The sequence below is a fragment of the Lynx canadensis genome, chromosome A3 (assembly GCF_007474595.2).
Source record: "Lynx canadensis isolate LIC74 chromosome A3, mLynCan4.pri.v2, whole genome shotgun sequence".
NCBI classification, from domain to species: Eukaryota; Metazoa; Chordata; class Mammalia; order Carnivora; family Felidae; genus Lynx; species Lynx canadensis.
Window position 1 is genome coordinate 8,785,577 of NC_044305.1, and position 14,824 is coordinate 8,800,400.

The following is a 14,824-nucleotide window of genomic DNA, read 5'->3' on the forward strand; positions in this document are numbered from 1 at the left end:
GGGGGGAAGGAAGGAGGAAGGGAGGGAGGGAGGAAGGAGGGAGGGAAGGAGAAAGGGAAGTAGAAAGGAGGGAGGGGGGAGGAAGGAGGAAAGGGGAAGGGAGGGAGGAAGGAAGGGAGGTAAGGAGAAAGGGAAGAAGAAAGCGGGTGGGCGGGGAAGGAAGGAAGGGAGGGAGGGAGGAAGGAGGGAGGTAAGGAGAAAGCGAAGTAGAAAGGAGTGGGGGGGAGGTAAGGAGGGAGGTAAGGAGAAAGGGAAGTAGAAAAGAGGGGGGGAGGTAAGGAGGAAGGGAGGGAGGGGGAAAGAAGGAGGAGGGTAGGAAGGAGGGAAGGAAAAGGGAAGGAGGAAGGAAGGGAGGGAGGTAAAGAGGAAGGAAGGGAGGAATATTCCTCTAATGGATGAAGGAAAGGGCCATGTCTCTTACAGACATTAATGAATCCAGCCCCTTTGCTCTTTCCAGAATGCCATATAATCCATTTGTGAGGGTTGCCAGATTTAGCAAATAAAAATACAGAATGCCCAGTTAAATTGGAATCTCAGATAAACAATGAGTAATTTTGTTTGTTTGTTTTTTTAGTAAAAATATGGCCCATGCAATACTTGGGACATGCTTATTCTACAAACTTGTCATTTATCTGAAATTCACATGTAACTGGACATCTTGTATTTTATTTGGCAAGTTTACATGCTGTTCACCCTGAAAGTGTGTCTTTCTCAAATCGCCCGCAGCAAAGGTGGCTGCTTCTTGGACTCGAATTCATTCTTGCCCCCCATTTCGGGACGAGGTGTGCTGCTAACCTTGCACACTGCGTTACACGGAAATGACTGTAATTTCAAGTCTTTATGCATTTTAGCCTCGTTGATTTGCTCTTTGTTTAATTTCTGTTCCTCGAGAGCGTGCGGTTTTCAAAGGTATGTACAAATACCGACTGAAATTGTTTTAGAACACTTCTGTCCTAAAACAGGGCTGCACAATGTAATGTTGTCTAATTAATTTTTAACGAAAAGTCACCTTTCCTATTTGGCCGAGCACCGTGCAGGGTTCAAGACCTATCTGAGAAAGGAAAGAAAATTCGGGGCAGAATTTGCATCTTGCGGAGAACACAGACACGGCAAACTCCCAATTCTTCCGTAAACTCGTGACCACGCTTTTCTCAAACATTGTGTCGTTTGGTACAACTTGTGGTACCACGCGTACCAGCTAAAATCAGAGCGCCGGGTAACAGCCATCTTGTTTTGTGATCGTTTAAAAACATCTATGCATAATTCGAAGCATTGGGCAACGTACTGAGTGTTGTTCTAAGAGAGGACATGCCCCCCGAGGTGACCAGAGCATCACAAAGCCATCTCTGCGCCAAGTCGGGAGCTACTCCGGCAGATTGTCTTATCTTTAGTATTGACCCAAACACACCACACACGTACATTCCTACTGCTTTGAGCGAGTCTTAAATACTCAAACTTGGTTTTCTGTCATCCTAGCTCGAAAGCACAGCATCACGGTGTTTATATAAGAACGGAGCTTTGGTTTCATATAGTGATTTACTCTGTAATACGGTGCTTCAAAAGTCCAAAGCCTGCGGAGGGATGAGAAAAGAGCTATCCTGTCTTTGTATTTACCTTATTTGTTAAGGGCCTTTCGTGTAGGTTTTTCCAAATGATCAGTTTACTTTTGCTTCCTCAGAACAGACATGCACGATTCCGATTTTGACTAAGGCTTTCTTCTTCTCCCATCTCTCTATTTACATACCGCGATGTTTTGGCAATGATATTAATTTTTTTTCCAAAGAATGATTACAAACCTAACAGGTGGAAAATTGGTCTTTATTGTAGCACAAATAAACATTACCTATTGGTCCTCTTGACCATGGTTTGGACCCTGCCACTATGGGATTGGAAACATCTCTCTTCTCTCTGGGTATTCTTTATATATCCACCTTTTTTTTTCTTTTTCAAGGACCAGAAAAGTATAATAGCAAGTTACATAAGATTTAAAATGTTATATAGCAAATAAATAGAATGTCGCCAAGCCCCGAGCTCACTTAGAGATCCAATAGCTGAATTTTGGCTTTTCTTTCAATAGTGTGAGCTGAACAAATCATGCTTGGAAAGCAAGAGATGAATCTGCTGGTTGCACATTTTAATTATCGTGATAAAAACATGCAAACAAAACAATAGTCTTCATTTGCGCCCACGTAGCCATTGGACCTATAGGATGGGTTCCCCTTTATCAGAAGCTCTTAGATCTTCTCACTGAGGGGACAGGCCCAGATTTCCACCCTTTCTTTCATCCTGACCATCCTCACGCTCGGCAAGTCTCCCCACCTGACGTGAGGGGAGCCCAAAGCCGCACCCACATAAATATCCCTCCTTCCGCTTGGGAAGTCTGCCAGTGCTCATACCTTTGTGGCTCGATCTGAAAGTCTCCTATGTAAAAACAAAGGCTCTGACGATGGGGGGGGGTGGCGAGGGTGGATACAGTATTATCGGCTGTTCGTATCTTACTGTGAATGAACTGAAGGAACTAAGCTGTCACCTAGCGTGACATTGACTGGACTGGTAAATGCTGAGGCTGTAAGTCAGGTCGGGTCCCCGTCTGGGGCGCGGCCCGAGGTGGGGGGACAACTTGAATATGTGTGGAGGTCCTTTGCATGTGGCGGGGGTGGGGGGGTCATGCTGAAGGGGAGAGAAAAGGAAGTAGACAAAATACAAAAAAGAGAGATGAATGCATTGGGTGAAGACCCAGCCTTGAAAACAGTTGACACGGCCGGTGTGGCAAGACTGCCAAGGCATTTGACCTCGGCCTCTGTCCTCTTTCTTGGAGGTGACATAGATAGTCTGGGCACCAGTGACTATACAAGGCACAGAACTTCTATGATACATGATGCAAATTATCTGGATGCCGCGGGACCCCATGTGCATTGGCAATGGGCGTTCGGAAAGTCCTTTGTTTAGGTAAAATAAACTCTCGAGGGCATGCAGCGCATCTATCTTTGTTAAGGGTCGACGCTCATATTAGTCTATCCTAAAGAAAACCGAAAGATGAGAGAAGAAAGTAAGCTTCCTCTCTCTTCACCCCAGTGTTCTGCAGTGAATATTTTTCTGCTGTCTGACTACAGGCCAGATGCCCTTTCCTAGCAACCCTAACAGAGGCGATAGACAGAGGGACGGGCGGGGCAGGTATCAGCAGCGATCACTGAAAGGAAGCTGCCAAAAGCAACAATTGCAAGCAATAATAGCAAAGTCCACGAGCTGATTAGGAAATCTCTGCACAGCGGCTGCCCCCAGGAGCTCTGCAACGCTCATTCGGTTGCTCAGCCTTAACTCACTCCCTACGTCATCAGCATCGCTGTGGGAAGGCGAGGGGGTGAGACGGGACCGTGGTGGTGGTGGTGGTGGGGGTCTGTATGTATTAATTAAAGTGAGGTGTAGCCTCGGCTGGAGGGCCTTGGGGTCCCTAAGGGGATCACGCCTCGTGAGGCGGTAAAATCTGCGCGCGCCAACTCTCTGAACTCGTGTCCGTCTGTTCACCAACTCTAATCTGGAGACATTGGGAGAGCGGCTAGGACTTATCGCGTTCTAGTGTCTCATGCAAGTAAGTCCTACTCCAGCAGGCTCCTGTCCTCTTGGTACCGGGAGACGTGAGCTGCCTCTAAGCAGACCCATCTCCCAACAAGAAGCTCCTCACAAGGCTACTGTCCCGTCACCTGGGAGCAAACCCATACCTGAAGAGCTATTCCTCGTCCACGTCTGTGACAAACTGAGAGTGGTGTTCGGGTGACTTGGCGTGCGTTTTGCTCAGGTGGAGTTTTACTGCGTGTTTGCTCGCAAATGTCCGACAGCACAACTTACACTTGAACTTAGAGTCTGTGTCCTCTTCGCCAGCTACGGTTTCCGGAGACCTCTGAGCCGACGACACCCGCGAGATCTCTTGCTCCGCCTTGCCTTGCTGTTCTACCGCCATGCGGGTCATGTCCTTCATTTGGAAACCCAGGTGGGACTCCAGGTGGCTGATGTAGGTGGAAGGGGTTCTAAACTGGGAGGCACAGTCACTGCAATAAAAGACGGGGTGTCCTTTGTCCATGTTTTTCAGGAACTTTGTCCCGCCCGTTTTCCGAAGTTGGTACTTGACGTTTGCCAGCCAGTGGCTGATCGTGGTCATCGAGAGCCCCGTGAACTTCGAGATTTGCATTCGCTCTTGAGGGCCCAGGTCGGACAGCAGGTACTTGCCCTCGGACGTCTGGAACAGACTCGAGGCGAACTGCGCTTGTAGGATCAGGAGGTGCTGAGGGTTCCAGTTGGACTGCCGGCCCTTCCTCTTATGCAGGGTCGAGACCTCGCTGGAGACGTCCTCAAAGCGCCTGACATCCATTTCCAGCTTCATGGGGGCGCCCCGCGAGGAAGCGGCGGGCTTTGGGGTGGTGGCCTTGGGGAGGACCTTGACCATGTCGGCGATGTCAGACAGGGCGTGCTTCTGAGGTGGGGACGTACAGGATTGTGCTTGCGAGGACTCGGCTTTCTTGCTCTTGGACTTGGTCAGGTCGATGGGCTGATCGTTGCTCTCGAACAGGTAGCGCCTGGACACGCTGGCCGGCCGCGTGGGGGCAGGACTCAAGCCCGGCTTGTCCATGACGCCGAGACTCGACTTGTGGAACATCGACATTGTGCTTGAGCTTGGGCTGGAGCAGGAAGGGGAGCGCAGGGGTTCCGTGGCCTTGCCCAGGTGATTGTTCAGGACGGACTGCAGGGCGCTGAGTGGGTTGATGCATGGCAGGGCTGGGGCACGCGTGGGCAGGGCGCACCCGTTGCTGAGGGAGTGCGCTGGCTCGAGGGGCGGGCGTTTCTCGGGCTCGCCGCCCTCCTCCACCAGCCTGGCCTCCTCCTTCAGGAGACAAGGCTCAGCCTTCTTGGACTCGGAAGGGGTTTCGCTCTTGGAGAAAGCATCCCCGTCGCAGTGGCTGAAAGGCGAGGCCTCTTCCTGGGGACTTTCTTTCCCACACTCCTTCGCGACCTCGTCTTTGTCGTCTGGCTCCTTCTTCACTTGAGTGTATGGGGCCAGGTTGGTGGGCACAGAGACCAGCGGCATTACTTTCCACTTTGGGGCAATTGGCCTCAGCTTGTTGGTGAGGTTAGGGCGAATCTGCAGGACCTGGGATCCCAAGGGCAGGGCAGGCTTGGCGCCCTCCGACAGCTGATAGGCCGCGTGGATGCTGGGGTACGCGCTCCAGCTGGGAGCCCCGTTCTGGGCTTTGTTGATGGCCGTGGTGACGGTGTTTTCCAACGACTTCAAAATGTCCCCTCCGCCCTTGGAGCCGTCTTCCAAATCCTCCTCCCTTAGATACTGATACTTCATTGTAGGGTCTAACGGCTTCTGGAGAGCGTCTTCGTACTCCTCACTCTTCAGGACTTTCTCGTCCTTGCTGATCTCCTCCGGTTTTTCCTTTTTGCTCTCTCTCTTCGGCTCGGTTGTAGAGGCCGCACGGTCAGAGGCGGAGTCACCTGACGGCCTGGGAGCCAGCGAATCGCTGTTTGGGGCGTCCGACAAAGCCTGCATTTTCTCCACGGCCAGTGGGTCCAACACCAGCTGCTTCCCTTTCTTGGAGGCAGAGCTGGTGACCTTGAGAAAGTGCCCCGTGACCATCATGTGGGTGGTGAGCTGCTGCAGGGTGTCGTGGGAGCTGCCACACTCCATGCACTTGAGGATCTGGGACTTGCAGGCCTCAAACTGCCAGGTGTAGCTGGCGCCGTTCTGGTAGCCGTAGCGGTTGTTGGACGACAGCTGCAGGCCGGCCGTCTTCTGAGAGGAGAACGACTCCGCAAACGAGCCCGTGGTCGAGTCGGGGGAGCAAGGTCGGTTGACGTCGAAGACGCGCTTCTTGGCCGGGGTGACCGTTTTCGACGAAATGGTGGGCACTGGCTCCTTCAAAGGCACTTTTTGGTAATGTTTTGTTTTTATCATGTGGACGCTCAAATCTTGGAGGGAGTCGAAGGAGTCGCCACAGAACATGCATTTCAGAACCTTCTGAGCATCCTCCTTGTCCATATCCTGGAAAGCCCGTTTCCGGGGCTTGGAGTAGCCCGTGGGTCTCAGCTTGTCCTTTTTGCGGTTGTCGTCTTGGTAGTGGCCCGTCTCATTCATGTGCACGGTCAGCTCCACCAGGGTGTCGTAGGCGGCGCTGCACTGCCGGCACCGGAACCGGCTGGCCCCGGTGAACGCCGACCCGCACATCTTGCCGCTCTGCCGGTACAGCTGCACCGAGCTGAACAGGCTGGGCTTCCCCACGGATCGGGAAGGCAAGTTCTGCTGCAGGCTTTTGGACAGCGCGTCCTGATGCCAGTCGAAGTCGGTCTTGCTGCTGCCGTTGCGCGGGTCGCAGGGCCGCCTCTCGCCGCCGGACAGCTTGAAGCCGAGGCCCAGGCCCGACCAGTAGGAGTCGGACAGGATGTTGGCGTAGACGGCGGTCATTTTATCCATGCAGTTGTGGCTTTCGTTGGGAGGCTTGGGGTGCGCGCTGGCTTTCTTGTCCGCGGCGTCTCGACCGCAGACGCTCTTGACGTCCGCCACCTGATCGCTGGCATCGCTCAGCAGAGACTCGTTCTCCACGTCCTGATTGGACAGGTGGCTTCCCGGAGAGTTCTGGTAGCTGAAGCAGCCTTTCTGCTCGGGGCCTGTTTCTAGCTCCTCGTCTGTCCCCGGGTCATTGCTGCCCTGAAGCGGAGCTACCGAACCACTGTCCTCCTCTTCCTCCTCTTCTTTTATTTCCTCTCCTTCCTTCAGCTGCTCCTCCTGGGCGTAGCCTGCAAGAGAAGTAGAGGAGGATATGAAATAATAGTGGCGGGTCCCATATTCCGTCCCAGTCTCCCCGCTTGGAGCGAGTGCTGCCAATACCGAATCGAATAGCGAGCGAATCTACGCTTTTAGTAACTGCAAACCACGGACACAGGAAAAAGCCAAATGGTGTCCCGTGTGCTATCTAAGGCCTTTTTTTTTTAACTGACAGGAGTCACAGATCTTTTTAAATGCCTAGGGTCCCAAGTTAATAACATTCACGTTTAGGGAATACCTAGCGCTCTGATAGTCGGACCGTGGCTAAATTCATAGGTACGACTTTCAGGGAAGCTGGGCTGGAATTCAACCCTACAAAAACAGATCTTTACGGAGAAGGACGTTGGCTCACGAGAAAACTAGATTTGACCCTTGGCATCTCCGTGGTAAGGTTTACCGAGAGCCTTGGATATGCTGGCATACAATTATCTTAATAAATCATATTTGAGTGCTTGTAGGTAATTGAGATGCACTGCCATTATATTTTTGATGGCCGGTGTCTTTTTGTTATAACAGTTTTATTTGTAGAGAGTCACACGGCAGGAAGAGAGATTACGGAGTATCGAATAAAATCTTCCGTTGATAGCTAAAAAATTACGTAAGCTCGGCAAACATAATGATTTTAAAATAATAGCAAATGGTGTTGGAATGGGAGATTTGGGGGCTATCTTATTATTCTCAAACAGGTTTATGAAGACCTTTTCAGACAAGGCTGAAAATGCCCTCTCGATCTTGTGCCTGTAACTTCAAATGCTTTGTGATTTGTGGGTGTCCGTCATGAGATGCCAATTATACGTTTGATTTGTAGATGCAAAATGCTATTGGGGATGCATGCCTTCCCTTCTCTGAGAGGATTTAGGGCCAGTAATTGCATAGGGAAAATGAAGGCATGAGAGAGCGGCACAAGAGAGCGGGTGCAGAGGGAATTAATGGGCAAATATCCATCAACAGAGATGGGGAAAGTGACTATTTATGCCCATGTGTTCATTTCTTTCACCTGGCCTTTTCAGAGCCTCGTGGATAAAATGCAACTAAAGAGGGACCAAAGCAAGGGAGATTCAGTCTCAGCTTTGCAAGGCTTGTGTGATCTCAGTGCAATGTTTTCCTGGTGTGCTCTTCTCTCCCGTCTGAGTGCAGGTGGGTGCCTGGGAGAAACCCTAGGGTGGTGCCATGTTCCCATTCACCAGCGAGAAAGCTGGGAAAAGAGTGATCATGCCTGTCTCACAGGCAGGCAGAGCGAGTTAGAATAGAAGACAAAGGGGTTTGTTGGGCATGAGGCAGCTCCAGTCAGAAACTCCAAAGTCTCCTGCTGCGGCTGCTAAAGATAAATGTTTATTGAGCAATCGCTACCTCCTAGGAGCCCTGCTAACCACCGCAAATGCCTTCTTCCATTTTGTCTGATTGCCCACACGATGGAAGAACTATTATTATTTTCACTTCACGGATGGGGAAAACTGAGGCTCTAAGGTTAAGAAATTTGCCCAAGGCCACCCAGTTAGTATGGCGGCGTCACCACATGCGTGTTTGATGAGAGAGTCCGTGGGTCTAACCACTACGCTCCACTCTCTATGACCAACCTAAAGGATAAGAAAACTTCGCGGAGACCCAAAGGTTAAAGGTTAAGCAGTGGCATTTTATGGAAATGTCACTAAGTAGGTAATCACTTGGGAGGGGAGAAATGCTGGAGACAAGAACCCACGATTTAAAGGACATGGCACCACAAAACAAGACGCAATGTAAAAACTGGGTTTAGCCATGAGCTTGGCGGTTGTGTTCATTCTAGATTTGACCATTATTGTCACTGTTGTTCTGTTTCTGCTCCCCTAGCAAGCTGACCAGTGGGGTTTTCATTAAACTAGTGTTGCTGGTCTCCGGTTCCATAAATTGGTTTGATGAAAACAGAAGGTACTCAGTCTAGTTGAGCAGCCATTAGTAAGTGGTCATTCCTTGCAAGAAAACCTAGCTTAAAAGAACTGAATGACTAAATTAGACCACCCCCGCCCCCACCCCCCCCATCCCCACTGCATTTTCTTTTTCCTGGACTAATTTGTATGTTTGCAAATCAGTATTTGGTATGTGAGTCATATCATTAAGCTCAAGGAGAAAGCCTGTTATAAAATGAATAAATGAGTTGCTACAGAGCCAAACAAAATACTCCAAAGCAACAGGCAAATTTTATCAATCAAACAGGGTCACTTTTGAGAATTAAAAGGGCTTTATTGCTCAAAATCTGGGACGACACTCATTAGCCAGAGCTGTTCCAGGCCAACTGAGACATACAGTTACATATCTATGAGCTATACGACCATAGCAACACACACACACACACACACACACACACGCCTACACCCACAGACCAGTGGAAAAAAAAATCTAGGAGGAAAAAAGAGGTTTCTGCCACCACAACTGATTAAGAGTGTGGCCAGGCCAGGTTTTACTCGGCTCACCATTTTCGGTGTGTAGCACAGGGCCTGGCATTTGGTTGGAAGCAATTCATGTTACTGTGTGTGTGTGTGTGTGTGTGTGTGTTGATGAAATATACACACGTGTGTGTGCACACAGGTGTGCAAATGCATGCACCAACCCCCGCCCCATTATCGGCCCGGCCGATATAGTCATTCTCACACAGGAGAAAATAAGTGTTTTTGGCTTTTTTTCCCTGCTGACATCTGGAAGCTGTGCTTTCCGGACCAGCCCAGCTTCACAGTCTACTTTGTCCTTCTAAATGGATTCCCCAGAAGAAATGTCAGAGACAGCAAATGCCTCCCCCACAATACAGATAAAATTTTCTGCTTAATTAGGCATTGACATGTTTACTATAACCTTTACAGAAGAGTAACTCATGCTGAGAGACCCTTTTTGTCTGTTTTCTCCTGCAGGACAGACTAAATCTCACGCACCCGATAAGGTAACACATTGAAAGGCTTCATAAAAAAAAAGGGCCAAAGCGTCCGTCGAAGTGAATGTATTTTAACGACGGATGAGGGTTCCAAGGAGTTTCTAAAAACACGTTTTGATATTACACATTTAAAACCGTTCACTTGACTTAAGTGATTTTGTTTGCCACCAGCGGCTGATGAGAGAGAGGAAAGACAGCCAGAATATGGGTGATCTGGGTGTGTAATGAGTAGCTGTCTCTCTCTCTATCGATGATTTGTTTAATAAGATCGCATCATGTGTAAATCTTGGTAAAGTGGATGAGTGGCAAGTTTATTCTTAGGAATCCTCATTTAACAAAAGAAACTGGATCACCATTATGCCAAGGCACAATAAAAAGAACCGTTCTCTGTGGAACCTCCTTGCCGATTTCAGGTTGAAGATCAAATTCTGTGGTGGCAAACACCCCCCTGTTCCAACCTCAATTTCTAATCTCATCCCTTGCCACTGACGCCCTCTGGCCACACGAAGCTTCCCCATCCCCAGGACAGCTACTTCCTAAGCAAACCCTGTCAGTGCTACGTCTAAGTGACTGACTCGAGAAACCATTTCTCTTCTACTCCAGGGCCACCACACTGACTGTGCCACCCCCACTGTTCACTAGGGTAAGTGGGCTTCCTGCTTCTGCTTCTTCCAGGCCGTTTTGTAGGGAACGGCTAGAATTTTCTTTGTCGAAAGAATAAGGTTTTGGGTGGTGACATCACTGTGTTTTAACTCCTGCAGTGTCTTTGTGCGGCACTCAAGATGAAATCCAAGTCCTTAGCGTGGTCTGTAGGGCTTGCCGGACTTGGGGTCCACCACCCTGTGTTATTACTCCATACCCTCACCCTGCTCTCCATGCCCGAGGCATAACAGCCTACTTGTTCCTTCCTGACTTTACCAATCCTTTCTGTGACTTGGCTCCTTGCAGTTGTAGACCTCTCTGCTCCAGAGGGTTCTTCCTCCAGACCTTCACATGGTGGTCCCTTTTCGTCCTTCAGGTCTCAGTTTCCGGGACTCCTTCTCCAGAAGGCTGTCCCTCCCTGTCTCCCCTTCTCTGTGTAACCCCAGGCCACACCCACCTACTTCTTGAGATCCCTGTAGTACCTACCACACTCTGAGATCATCTTGTTTTCCTACTGGCTGATTGTCCCCTCCATCTAAATATAAAGATGAAATGCTTGTCCCCATGGAGACCTTGCTTTCCCCAACGCTCAGATTGAAGCCTGGCACGGAACGGTGTCCAAAAATTTATCTGAGCACACGAATGCGTAGATCATACAACTTAAAGGGATTATTCCGGTTGCAAACTCTGTCTCCACATCTTGACGGTGCAATTGGAAGCTATGATGGGTAAAGCTCCCTCCCCTAATCTCCAGTATAGATCAGATGTGAACTATGACCACCCTGACCCGCTCCTCTCAATGGGGTCATCTTTTCAGACCAACACAGCCACCAATGTTCTTGCCAGAAATCCCTGAGCTGTGAATTTAAACTTTTAAGTAGGAAGACTGAAAATAAGCATCAAGACAGCAAAGTGTCAGAAAATTCATCCATAATGTGAGCAGACTTCTATTCAAAAGAGACTCACACATGGGAACTTGGAAAGTACGGACTAATTTTTCCATGAAGATAGTCTATCAGCTGTTCCAGGATACAGGTTCCACAAATAGGAGGGTGGTCTTTCCCTGAATTCTTGATTTTACTAAGGAGAAATGGGAGTGCCTCAGTGGCTCTGTCGGTTAAGCATCCGACTCTTGACTTGAGTTCAGGTAATGATCTCGCGGTTTGTGAGATCAAGCCCTGCATCCGACTCTGCGCTGACAGTGCAGAATCTGCTTGGGACTCTCTCTCTCCCTCTCTCTCTGCCCCTCCTCTCTCTCTCTCTCAAAATAAATAAATAAACCTTAAAAAAAAACAAAGGAGAAATGTCCCTGGAGAAATATATTTTATATGCTACGAACTTTTTACCCTATTATGTATGTCAGTAAAATTCAGAAATAAACTCTTAAATTTTAGAAATTTCCTCTTATAGCAAAGGTTAAAAAACAAAAGAGATATTTTTTTAAATTGCCACCTGAATTGTTTCAAAAATGTCTGTTCAGAATGATTTACATGAAATTGTGCAAAATAATTCATGGGTTGCATGATGTTAGATAGCAAAATTTTTTTTGCCAGGCAAACATTTTTGTAGTTGCCTTGAAAATCCACAATAGAGTGTTTACTGTAAAAACACTGGCAGTTTTTAAAGTGACAGTGGAGGTGGGACAGTTATAACCCGAGAAGAATATAAAATTCAAGAAGGCTGATTTTCAAAAACTAAACCAGAATTCAACCAAGACCTCATTTAAAAACATACCCAGTGGTGACAGGATCATTTTCGCCAATCTACCCCACTAAATGACAGTTTAAAATCACACAAAGATTCCACAGTGTGCAGAGCGGACATAAATGAAGGGATCGCAAGAATTGCTCGCCGTGTACCCAGTAGGTACGCTAAATGATGACACAGAGGAAGGTCTCCCTGTCACGAGTCTCTAGTGTTTTGGTGACTGTGGTCTAGAAATCTGTTAATATGTATATTATTATTGGCACTAATTGGCACTCTCGTTGGCAGGCTGAGTAAAGAGATAAGAGGACCTCGTTCAAGGAGACTGCGTGCCTCCCGATGGTGGCCAGGCCCTGAGCGAAGGCCGGTCGGAGGGCTGTGCAGAGAAGATCCGAAGCTTTGTGTTTCAGGATGTTGGGCTGGGGGGCCGTGGGATCCCTGACGCTGTTCCGGAGCACAGACATCAAACTTTCTGAGAATCTGGGTACCATGAGCCAAGGCTCGGTCTCCCTGCAGCCTGGGCTCATCATCTAAGCTCATGCACCTTTCTAAACAGGAAAGTTGTCAACAGGAAAAGTGAAATTCACGACATACGGATTTTTATCCCCACCACACTATGCATGACTCATTAACATGATTGTAGGCACAGGTCAAGAGAGAAGGGCTCATTCCCTCTGTCTGAATGTCAGAACCAAACAAATAGAAATCCCTGTTTATTTTATTTTTATTAAATTGTTTTTCTTTAATGTTTATTTATTTTTGAGAGACACACAGAGAGAGAGACAGAGTCTGAGCAGGAGAGGGGCTGAGAGAGAGGGAGGCACAGAATTTGAAGTAGGGTCCAGCCTTTGAGCTGTCAGCACAGAGCCTGAGGTGGGGCTTGAGCTCATGGACTGTGAGATCATGACCTGAGCTGAAGTCGGACGCTCAACTGACGGAGCTACCCAGGCGCCCCAGAAATCCCTGTTTAGAGGTGGGCTGGGGGCAGCGGCAGGGGGACTTCTCCTGAGCCCATAAGTGCTCTCTAGAGATGGACCGAGAGCTTTTGGAAGGTCATCAAGAACAACAGCATCTCTTTTATAAACACCTCCTGCACACCATTCAGTCAATGGGAACATTTTACTTGCGCGATGCGATGCACATCAGGTGGGGTCCGTGTGGAACCAGAAACCGTCCATTTAGTTAACATGCTCTTGTTGTGGGCACTTCTTGAGTCATCCTCCTAGCACTTTGGACCATGAAGCTGCTTTCTAATCATGCTCTGCGTCTTTCTCCACATCTTCGCCGTCAGCAAAAAAAGGACTGAGCGGATTTGTACCAGTGGAAGGGGATGCGCCGTCATCCCTTGGTGCTTCGTCTGTTTATTTGTTTAATCAAGAAATATTTATTCTGCACCTACTGCATGCAAGGTAGCCCAGTCAAACTTCCCTGGAACATCCATCACAGTAGTTCTCCAAAGGCCAAGGAGAGTAGACAGAGGAGTTACGGAGAGAGGTTAGACACCGCGGTTGGGGAGAAAGACGTCACGGGAAGGCCATGCATTACTGGAGGTGGGAAGGTAATTCAAGTGGGCAAAGTAGGCCAGAGGGAAGAAAAACAATCCTCCATTGCAAAGGTAAGTAGTGTGCTCACTCAGCTAGATAGAGAGATCCGGAGGAGCCGCGGGCGGTGGAAAGCTTATACCACAGTAAAGAATCCAGCAACTATGAAAGGACTGGCCATGGGGGTGCTTAGGGTTGCCAGGTATTTCGGTTGGCCACACGGGGTAGATGAAGCCAAATATGTCTGGGACCCATCCATTTGCAACCTCTGAGGCCAGGAAGCCAGGGGAGGCAAAGAGTTTGAAGATCTGGCATGCTCCTCTGGTGCTTTTACCTACCAGTTCTTTGACCCTGATTCCTTATTGGTGAGTAGGTGTGACAATCCCAAGCCTGCCTACCTCCCTGGGACACAGAAGGAAATGGAAGAGAAAGTGACTAGTGAACCCTCGCTACTCAAAGATTTGTCTTTGGAGCGGCAGCAACCGCAGCTTGGAATTTGTTAGAAATGTGGACTCTCAACCCCAGTCCAGGCCTAGGGAAGAGGAATCGCTTCACAAGATTCCCGGGGGATGCCTATGTTCAACGACGGTGGAGAAGTCTTGTGGTGAACTGCAAAACTATTAGCTGGTAGCAAGGTATGTAGCAATCTGCCTCTCTCTGCCTGTGTTCCTCCTGGAGTGTGGGTACAGGCTTTGTGAAAAGAGAATATACGTCTTTGAGAGGCCCAGCCCCTTTCCTCTCCAAGGACCAAAAGATGAAATGCCTGACGCTTAGACCATTTGCTCCCAGTTGACGCTGGGAAGCACTGAGCGAGAGAAAAATACAAGTCACTGATTGAAGGACTGACCAGTTAAGGAAGAGATAGGATGGTCCACTGGCCGTGGGACCAGGCAGGTCTCAGTTCAAACCTGCCACTTACTCTTAATGTGATCTTGGGAAAGCTGCTGAAATGTTCAGGGGATCAGTGTCCTCATCTACAAATGGGAATCATTACAGCGTCTACTTCATAGGAAAGATAGGAGCGTCAAACATGATAAAGTATGGAAAACACCAAGGCGAGAGGACAACCTCCCAACTTCCTGGGCCTGTTCTAGGCATTTCATAAATACCTCACATCCTGACCTCCCACCTGAACCCACAGACGGCTGACATCAGTTGGTTTTGGCACCTTTTTATTCCTAGATCCTATTCTGAGCCAACAGCTTTTAGATGATATTT

The 14,824-nt window shown here is 48.8% G+C and overlaps 1 protein-coding gene across 1 annotated transcript in view; it reads right to left on the reverse strand.

Annotated features, from left to right (window-relative positions):
• Positions 1–1,799: 1,799 nt before the first annotated feature.
• TSHZ2 (teashirt zinc finger homeobox 2) overlaps positions 1,800–14,824 on the reverse strand; it is a 272,337-nt gene continuing 259,312 nt past the window's right edge. The window contains exon 2 of the mRNA XM_030309380.1: positions 1,800–6,792. Coding sequence (XP_030165240.1) covers positions 3,728–6,792 — 3,065 coding nt within the window. The 3' untranslated portion in view covers positions 1,800–3,727. The remainder of the gene's footprint in view (positions 6,793–14,824) is intronic.